Below are 10,680 nucleotides of genomic sequence, written 5' to 3' on the forward strand. Positions count from 1 at the left end.
GGAAATCCTGCTGGCTGCCTCCAAAATGATAAGAAAACAAGATCCCTGTTTGCTTAGGGCTACTGAAGCACGTAAAACGTCTGGAACTGTAAGCCGACACCAATCAACAGAGTCATAGCAACAGGAGGCGGGTTAGTTTGTGCTACTCCTTAGGTGTAGGATGGATGACATTTAGGACTTCTTGTCAATTCACAAGAAGCTGTCATCTCTCCTCACACTGCAGCCAGGCCCTGAAGGAAGTTGACATGGTTCCTGGTCACAGCCTAACCACCTCACCGGTGTACAACAGACACAGACAATACCAGAGTTTTCCCCCAGGGATCGCCACATATGCTGAGAGCTGCCATGTTCTACCATGCTGGCTGGGGAACTGAGGAAGACAATTTGCCAAGAAGGGGAAAGAAGAATAATCAGGCGGATACATGACAGCAAGCAGAGACAGACAAGAGATGAAACCAAACACTGCTTCAAGTCCTGCGTGCCCATCTACTACATTCCTACTCCTGAATTCCTTGAATCATCTTGCAGACTTCAAACTGAATTCTCTCTCTTTTTATAATTATCAAAGACTCCTACATAATAAGCTAATGGTAAACACAAGTAATATTTTCCTGCAAGTTGTGCTATTAAGTTTATGGCATTATCGCTTCGCCACAACTGGAAACAGAGACATCAACAAAGGATGATATAGATACTGTAACTAAAAGGATTTTAGAAATAGCAGCCCTAAGCAGAGGGCAAAAAACAGAACAACTTCTCCAAAGCTACCATCTGACATTGCACAAGTGTTTTTCCCAGAGGAAAAACTAAGCTAAAAATATAGCAATGACTTTTCTCAACAGGACTAAGTAACTCCAGCAAGCACTAAAACCCTTGGACACAGCAATTACGCAGCTCTGAGTTAGGAGCAACTTGGCAGCATTTATGAGAATGCTACCATGCTCATTAGGGTACTGAGTTCAGTGGTATCAAAGTTAATTATCTCATATTCTGCTCTAAAAATGATAAAGTCATGCCAACTGAAATGAACTTATCAGAACAGTGAGAAAATATGCACAGACAGCTCACTTTAAATATTTTTTTACATTAAAAAAATTACAGGGAGATCAGCACAATGACCCCAATTAGATAACCCTCTGCCTTGAAGCACTTGCATCCCGTATGGATACCGATTCCTGTCCTGGCTGTTCCATTTCCCATCCAGCTTCCTGCTTGTGGGCTAGGAAAGCAGAGATGGCCCAAGAACTGGGACCCAGCATCCACACCCAGATTCCTGGCTTCCAATCAGCTTAGCTCCGGCTTTGTGCTCATTTGGGGAGTGAACCAGCAGATGGAAGATCTTTGTCTCTCCTTCTGTCTGTAAATCTCCCTTTCCAAAGAAAACAAACACATCTTTAAAGAAAAAAGTTACAGGGGCTGGCATGTGTGGCTCAGCAACCTAATCCTCCGCCTGCTAGCTCCAGCATCCACACGGGCGCTTGTTTGTATGCCAGCTATTCCTCTGGGATCCAGCTCCCTGCTTGCGACCTGGGTAGGCAGTGGAGGATGGCTCAGATCCTTGAGTTCCTACACCTAAGTGGGAGACCTGGAGACTGCTCATTTTGGATTGAATGGGCTCAGCTCCAATCATTTTGGACATTTGGGAAATGGGCCAGCTGATGAAGGATCTCTCTCAGTCTCTCCTTTCTGTCAGCTTTGCAAATAAAGATGAATAAATCTTTATAAACATTTACAAATACTTACATTTTTTGTCATCATGTCAAACTGTATTCTATTTAAAATTCTGCAAAGCCATTAAAAAACAAACAAAAAACACTTCGTCTTCAACACTTCTTTAAAAGTACATCCTGTTAAAGAGAAAAAGAGGGAGCAGTGATGTAACACTTGTGTCCTTTTACTACGTGACAGGCACTGTTCTCTAAGGAGACCGTCTCAGCAGATCCGCACACAGCACCGGAAATCTGCACCAGCTAATGCCTGTCTCAGAGATTAAAACCTAGAGCTAGCAGAGAGGGAGCAACCTACCACGTCAGTTCTGCTCAGCAGTGATGGAGTAGACTCCATGCTGCTCTAGACCATCCAGGAGATGTAGCATCTGGACACTATGGGGCATGACTGACCAGGACAGGACAGGAAATGTGCAAGATCCGACCAAGTAAGGGAGGTCTCAAAAAATGATAGGGACAATTTGGGAGTTCATAGGAAGCAGCAAAAAGGTCACCTGAGTGCATAATTTGGAGCATGGGGGCACCACAGTACACAGTGACAGCGAAAAATGATAAGCTCAGGGACTACAACCATTATACAGGATTTCTGGGGACACTGTGGGGGAAGGGAACACTCCTCTCTGCAATAGAGTAAAAGAAATGCAAAGTTCCCCAAACCTGCATCCTAAGAACTTAGAAGGAAAGAATCACCAACAGATGGGGAAATTAAACTGTGACAGTGAATTGCAAAACAGGATATCAAAATACCCTTGGAATATCTCCCAATCACATATCTGTTAATTGAAACTTTCCAATGGAGACACTTAGAACATGTTACTTCAGCCAAGTGTCCAAAGACATCAAATGACCACCAATAACAGAGCAACCAACACCTCACATCTATATACACTGAGATGGACAGAACTTGACTTCTGAGGTGCTGCTCCCCAAAACACAAAATCTAAATCTAATGAGGCAATATTGGAGAAATCCAAACTTAAGGGCTTTGTGCAAACTAATGGTCTGTACCCTGTAAAAACAGCAGTGTTATGAAAAGAAGTTAGAAAAACATTTCAGATTTTCAAAAAAACAAAAACAAAACACAGAAATAGTACCTAGGGTAATGGTTCAATCAAACAAATCCACCACGTATAAGCACTGGCATTCCATATGTGTCCCGGTTCATGTCCCAGCTGTTCTATTTCCCATCTAGTTCTCTGCTTGTGGCCTGGGAAAGCAGTTACAGGATGACACAAAGCCTTGAGAACCTGCACCTGTATGGGAGATCTGGAAGAAGCTCCTGGCTTTGGATTGTCTCAGCTCCAGCTACTACAGCCACTTGAGGAGTGAATGAGTAGATGAAGGTCTTTGTCTGACTCTCTCTTCTCTTTGTAAATCTGCCTCTCCAATAAAAATAAATAAATCTAAAAAACAAAAGCTACAAACAGATAAAAACTATATTCAGTGTGTGGTTCAGACTAGACACTGGGCCAGAAAAAAGTAAAGAAAAACCAGAGATAACAAGGTGCCCAGACTTGGGGTCAGCCTTGTGACACAAAGCCTTAGGCTACCACCTGCACTACCCGCATCCCATATGGATGCTGTTCAAGTCCTGGCTACTCCATTTCTGATCCAGCTGCCGCCCACTGCACCCAGGAAAGGAGTGGAAGATAAACCAACTACTTCGGCTACTGTACTCACACGGGAGAACCGGATGAGGCTCCTGGCTACAGTCCAGCTCAGGGCAGGGGACATTTGGGAAATAGACCAGTAGATAGAAAATCTCCTTCTCTGCAACTGTGCCTTAACAAGAACAAAAATATTAGGTACTGTGTCTTCTGATTTTGATTAATAAACGAAAATTTTTATGCGAGTGTCTTTAAGAAAAAAAAGCACTCAAATACTTCGGAATAGAGGGTGAAATGGCAGCAACTTGCTGACAGAACATATGTGACAGACTATGTGGGGGTTCTTCAACACGTTCATTGAAAATGATATCAAAAGATGTTTATTTTAAAGCAAAACAATTGAAATCCAAGCATATAAGGGTCTTCACAAGTTCATGAACCCTGTGAATTATGGAAAAAAAACTATTCAAGAATTTCAAACACATTTCCCACCAACATCCACTTACCCATAATCCTATTTTCCCAGCAACTTTTTTTTAGATTTATTTGTTTTTTTTTATTGGAAAGTCAAATATACAAAAGAAAAAGAGAGAAAGAGGAAGATCTTCTCTCTGCTGATTTTACTCCCCAAGCAGCTGCAATTGCCAGGGCTGAGCTCATGTGAAACACCGGGATTATAACCAGCGTCCATATGGGATCCCAGAGCATGCAAAGCAAGGACTTTAGCCACTAGGTTGCCACACCGGGCCCTCCCAACAACTTTTGGAAGGATTGCAGACAAGTGGCCTTCAATGTCTGTGGACTCTACATTCACAATTCAACCAATAGTGGATGGAAAACATATATTTAAAAACTGTATATACATAGGAGGCCATGTACGGACTTTCTTCCCTGTCATTATTCCTTAAACCGAACAATATAGCAACCATGTACAGCAGTTAGCCTGTATTAGGCAAGACAAGTAATGGAGAAATGATTTACAACATGCAAAAGAAAGTGCCTCCTTCAAAAGTTCTTTGGTTTCTGAGGCTTTTCTCTGCCACTAAAATTGTGTCATAACTTTAATACGACACTGAGGATGAATGAGAAAAGTTAATTCTGAAAAGATCCTAAGTAACGGGGACTCAGAGAAATGGGCTTTAAATATTTGCCTTGTAAGCTAGACACTGAATCTATACGTGAAGTTCTGTGGAAGAAAATCAAGCAATTTTTACTTATCAATGCAACATATAGTTGATCATTTTTTGATGATGACGAAAATGGACATGGTGTTCCGTGGCAGTTCAGATTCTGCTCAGGATGCTCCCCTCCCAGAGAACTTGGGTTCAAGTCTGGGCTCCAGTACCCACTCCAGCTCGCTCTACTATACCAGGGGAGGCAGCAGTGAGGGTGCGAGCAGTAGGGAGGGTGCGAGCAGCTGTATCCCTGCCACCCACAGGGCAGACTGGCTGGTGCTCCTGATCCCCAGGGTCAGCCTGGCCCACGTCTGGCTGCTACGTGTGGGCATGTGGGACGTGAACCAATGAATGGGCAATCTCACTCTATCAGTCTCCCTGCCTTTTAACTTAATTTAAAAATAATTTTAAACAAAACATAAATTTATAATCCAAGTAAGATCTGAACCACAACTAAAACTTTAGTTTTTCTATTGTAGCTACAGTATCTACTGTGACTTAATTTGATCTGCTTCACACTTACCAATTATTTCTCATGTCTTACTTATTGACACAACTTTAAATAGGAGAAAGATAATAAAGCATAAATTCCTGACAGCCCATTTATCAAACTGTCTCACATATTCAAACTAGGGCTAGTTACAAATATTACATTTGAAGCTAATTACTTTAAGTAAACTTGGCCTAACACATCCATGTAGAACTTTTTTAAAAAAAGATTTATTTATTTTTATTGGAAAGGCAGGTACACAGAGAGGAGGAAAGACAGAGAGGAAGATCTTTCATCTGTTGGCTCACTCCCCAAGTGGCCGCAACGGCTGGAGCTGAGCAAATCCTAAGCCAGGAGCCAGGAATTTCTTCCAGGTCTCCCACACAGGTGCAGGGTCCGAAAGCTTTAGACTGTGTTTAACTGCTTTCCCAGGCCACAAGCAGGGAGCTGGATGGGAAGCAGGGCCACCTGGTTTAGAACCAGTGACCATATGGGATCCGGACACTTCGAAGGCCAGGACTTTAACTGCTACACTATTGCGCTGTGCCCTATGTAGAACTCTTTAAAGAAAAAAGATTTATTCATTTTTATTGAAAAGGTAGATTTCAGAGTCACAATGCCGGTCCGATACAGAATTTTTTTTTAAGATCTATTTATTTTCACTGGAGTGGCAGATCCACAGAAGGATCTTCCATGGAGGCGGTGAATGATGTGGAGGAGGCAGGTGGCAGGAAGGTCTCCAAGAAAAAGCTCAAGTTCTCATGCAAGGAGGAGTCTGGCAGCAGTGGCCCCAAGCCGCTGGCAGCAAGAACAGCGCCAAGAAAATGAACAAGCTCGACAAGGCCTCCCAGAAAGAGTAACTAGCATGGTACACCCCAAGGCAGTCCTTCCCAATTAAAAACAAATAAACAAACAAAAAGGAATAAAGAAACGGAGGAAAGAATCACAGAGCACTGGCTCACCCCAGGCCCCCCAAGTTGTCACAATGGCCAGAGCTGAGTCAATTCAAAGCCAGGAGCTTTCCACCCCCAAACCCACCCCTCCCAAACCACCCTGCCCAGTCTCCCAAGTGAGTGCAGTAGCTCAAGGCCCCGGGCCATTCTCCATTGCTCCCCCAAGTAGGGAGCTGGATGAGAAGTGGAGCAGCCAGACATGGACCAGTGCCCACATGAGGTCCCAATATATGCAGGGTGAGGACTTTAGCCATCGGACTATCACACCAGGTCCAATACAAATACTTATTAAGATAAAATATTTAGAATTAAAGGACAAGGAAAAATGAAATTTATGAAGAGCACCTGAATTAGGGGCACACTAACACAGGCCAAGTATTTGTTATCTGAAACGCCACAACTGTTTGGACTTTGGAATATTTGCACACGTGCGATGTGGTAACTTGGGGGTTCACACTAATGCCTGAACACGTAATTCGTTTATGTTTCATATACGTGTAGACACAGGCTAAGCATAATGACATACAGTAATTTTTGTGCAGCTGTCTTTTCTATTGGTAATAGCATGTTAGAACTCGAAAACTCAAGATTTTCAGATTAGGGACATTCAACTTTAATTTTTCTGTTGTTCCTTATTGAGCTACCAATCTAAAAACTTTTACCAGTGAGAATTCAGAGAAGATAAAAAGAAGCAAAAGCACAAATGAACGAAACAGGAAAAACCCTCCGTAAATTAGTAATGTGTCCTACTCTTATCAGGCGTCTACTAAATAAAGCAGCAACGTGGTAGAGTGGGCAGAGCGTATGCAGAACTGGCGCAGTCTCAGCCCCGGCACTAGCTGTGTGATCATGACCACGCTGCAGAGCTTGAGGGTCCTCCTCTGAAAAGCTGGCTGCTTGGCGTCTCAGAGCCGTGCTGGAGTAAGTCAGACACAGTTTGCTAAGGTGAGCATCACCAGCTCTATCAAGTCATGGTGTCAATTGCAGTTTACAAGTGTTCTGAACAGTTTGAGCATCAAGAAGCTCCAATCTTCAGTCCTTTCACCTTATAAACTTTCACAAACCTTTTCTATAGCCAAGGCAGATACCATGTTCCTCTTCCAACTTAGAATCTGAAGGTGGCAATGTTCCCAACTGAAACTCCTACATTCTTTGCCTTCCTCCTTCCAGAAGGGCTGACCCTAGGACACAGGACATCATGCTGTCGAGGGAAACAGAAGCAGACACTGCTGGCACGTCTGTGAGGGGAAGCTGATGTGCCTATCTTTTCCTCTGCAGCATTTCTTGCCTGCAGTCCAGGGGTCACAGTCATGGCTGGGGTTGCCTGACCCTGTGGGTAATATGCTTCATTCCTGAATTCCATGTTCAATACGACACTGTATTTATTTCCTAAGGCCTGGGCTACCGAGTGACATTCTGTTATTTGTGCAAATAAAAAGAAATTAAAAGAGTATTCCTACTTCCTCATGCTACTGTGAGTACCAATAAAAATGCCAGAGGCACAGTAATGGTAGACAAAAGGCAACACTGCTGGGCAGGTAGTCTCTTCCTATTCTCACCAGAGCTTGGCACAAGCTGGTGGTCTAAATGTCACCTACAAGGCAAGTGCTTGACACACAGCCAGTGGAGCTGGCTTCTTGCTGCCTCTGTGCCTGGAATTCTTCATCTGCAGGAAGCCACCAAACACGCCTGTGAGGAGCAGGCGTCAGTGCATGTGAGATCTGAGCACTGTGCATGCCACAGGCAAGCACTCAGCGCTACCTGGAGAACAACCAGTTTACCCACTTCCCATGACAGACAAGCCTTCCTCCTTGGGAATAAGCAACCAACAGTCCTACACATAGTAGAAGTCAAAGTACCACGACAGAAATCCAATTTGAAAATAGAAAAAATTAAAATATTAAATTTTGGCTAAAAAAAACTCTTCTGAAATTAATAAGCAACAGCTTTGTTCATCTTTTTACTCATCCTACAAATTATGAATAGCCAGTATGTACAAGGCATTAATACACCAGAGAATGGCTAGAAGAGACTACACTCAACAAACCTTCAAATGGATTTTCATGCAATAAAATTACATTAAGATAAACATGATTTAAAAATAGGATTTTGAGGCCCAGTGCAATGGCCTAGTGGCTGAAGTCCTCAACTTGAACATACCGGGCTCCTAATTCCAGCAACCCTGTTTCCCATCCAGCTCCCTGCTTGTGGCCTGGGAAAGCAGTCGAGGACGGCCCAAAGCCTTGGGACCCTGCATCCATGGGAGTCTTGGAAGAGCTCCTGGCTTCTAATCGGCACAGCTCCAGCCACTGCGGTCACTTGGGGAGTGAATCATCAGACGGAAGATCTTCCTCTCTGTCTCTCTTCCTCTCTCTCTCTATATATATATCTGACTTTGCAATAAAAATAAATAAACCTTTTTTAAAAAACCAGGATTTAGTCTAACCATTACGAAGCTGGTTAAGACTCCCACACCCCATATCAGAATGTTTGGTTTTAGCTCCTAACTCTAGCTCCTAGGTCTAGATTCTTGCCAACGTGCAGTATGGGGGCAAAAGAGGGCAGCTCCGGCCATAGGGCCCCTGCTACCCACAGGGGAGCCAGGGAATGAGTTCCTAGCATTGGCTCAGCCCAATCCCAGCACTGCAGACATTTGGAGTGACCCACTAGACAAGGACACTCTCTGTCCCCACAGCTTGAAAAATTTACAAGTGGGATGGCTCAGCTGTTAAAATACACCTTGGGAAACTTGCATTTCATGTGAGTTCAAGTCCCAGCTCTGCTGCACATTCCAGCTTCCTGCCAATGATGCTCACTCAGAGAGGCAGCATTAGCAGGAAGTACTCCAATACTTGGGACATCCGCCACATCCCTAATCCCCATGTTCCCATGTGTGGGAGTCCTGCCTAGATTTAGACTCTCCTGACTTTGGCAAGCGCAGAGTGGACCAGCGAATAGGACATGTCTTTCACTCTCTTTAAATTTAATGCATTAAAAAAGAACTTTCTAGGGCCTGGCGGCGCGGCCTAGCAGCTAAAGTCCTCACCTTGAACACCCCGGGATCCCATATGGGCGCTGGTTCTAATCCCGGCAGCTCCACTTCCCATCCAGCTCCCTGCCTGTGGCCCCGGAAAGCAGTTGAGGACGGCCCAAGGCTTTGGGACCCTGCACCCGCGTGGGAGACCTGGAAGAAGTTCCTGGATCCTGGCTTCAGATCGGCATAGCATCAGCCGTTGCGCTACTTGGGGAGTGAATCATCGGACGGAAGATCTTCCTCTCTGTCTCTCCTCCTCTCTGAATATCTGCCTTTCCAATAAATAAATAAATCTTTAAAAAAAAAACTTTCTAAAGGAATTATGACAGAAAACTCCTCTGATCAATGGACAAGACATGTACTCTCTTGCCTTAGAGAAAGTCTCTGATCTTTTAGTTAAAATACACTTCTTTCTACGTATTTTAAAGTCTTTGTTGTTATTTTATATTGCCTTTTTTTTAAAGATTTATTTTTATTATTTTTGTAATGGAAAGGCAGATATACAGAGAGGAGAGACAGAGAGGAAGATCTTCCGTCCGATGATTCACTTTCCAAGTGAGCACAACGGACGATGCTATGTCGATCTGAAGCCAGGAGACTCTTCTGGGTCTCCCACGTGGGTGCAGGGTCCCAAAGCTTTGGGCCGTCCTGGACTGCTTTCCCGGGCCACAGGCAGGGAGCTGAAAGGGAAGCGGGGCTGCCGGGATAGAACCAGTACCCATATGGGATCCCGGGCGTGCAAGGTGAGGACCTTAACCACTTGTGCCACCGCGCCGGGCCCTATATTGCCTTTTAACTGGAAACTTTTTGAAATATGTAACTTAAGCCCTTGAGGTACGTATAAAGCAAATAAACGTGTCAACGAATGTTTAATAAAGCTGCCATTACTGACAGCGCCAATGTTTGACAGAGGTGAGCCAGTCCCATGCGCCGATGTGTTATACTTTATTCAGTCACGACAACTGCCCACTTCTGCCCCATATCAAGCCCTTCTGTTATAATCGGATTTCTTCTTCCAGCTTCATGAATACATTATGTCAAACTCAAAAAGTCAATCTTTTGGCCTCACCATCTGTCCTGATCACTCGTCAGTTTCAGACAATGCAGCTCCCACAGATGGTCTCCAAATGCAAGCCCCATTCCCATTCCAGTCACAACCTGGCAGCTCTGGCCACAAAGCCTGAATCAGGACACAGGAAGAAAGACAAAGTAACTGCAGATCAGTCTGTGAAGCGAAGCAGTAACATCCCGAGATCACAGTCTGCAGACTTTCTAACACTGCCCAAAAAACTGAACTGCAGCAAAGACAGCTTATTTAAACAGCAGACATTTTAAATTTTAAATATATGCTCATGATTCAGAGTTAATAAACTACACAAAATGCAAAGCAAAAATGCTATCAGCCATAACCTCACCTGTCAGAGGCAACTATAATAATTCAAGGGGTAACTTTCTTCGCTATTCTGTTTTTTTACCCTAAATTTTGCAGGGTAATACTGGGAAGATATTTTCTTGGAGAGTGCCAGTATGCAATTTTTCCTTAGATGACTAGCACACTAACGTATCCTCATCAATGCTTTACATATAAATAACATATAATTCATATCACAACTTTATCAGGCAAATGCTATTACTGCTCTCAATTTACAAAAGGTTAGTTTCAGGGATGGTGAATAATTTGCCAAGTTAGCCAA

General features: G+C 43.8%; 1 protein-coding gene across 4 annotated transcripts in view; it reads right to left on the reverse strand.

Annotated features, from left to right (window-relative positions):
- TFDP2 (transcription factor Dp-2) overlaps window positions 1-10,073 on the reverse strand; it is a 121,380-nt gene extending 111,307 nt beyond the window's left edge. Inside the window, exon 1 of one of the 4 annotated variants that reach the window (XM_040974724.1) lies at window positions 10,056-10,073. In XM_040974724.1, the coding sequence (XP_040830658.1) occupies window positions 10,056-10,058 (3 nt within the window). In that variant the 5' untranslated portion in view covers window positions 10,059-10,073. Of the gene's footprint in view, window positions 1-1,743; window positions 1,843-10,055 lie in introns of those variants that run through there. The other 3 variants (XM_040974723.1, XM_040974722.1, XM_040974725.1) reach the window with 3 other exon arrangements.
- Window positions 10,074-10,680: the final 607 nt, after the last annotated feature.

This window comes from Ochotona curzoniae, unplaced genomic scaffold, assembly GCF_017591425.1.
Source record: "Ochotona curzoniae isolate NIBS_2020 unplaced genomic scaffold, NIBS_Ocur_1.0 contig_2599, whole genome shotgun sequence".
Taxonomy (NCBI): domain Eukaryota; kingdom Metazoa; phylum Chordata; class Mammalia; order Lagomorpha; family Ochotonidae; genus Ochotona; species Ochotona curzoniae.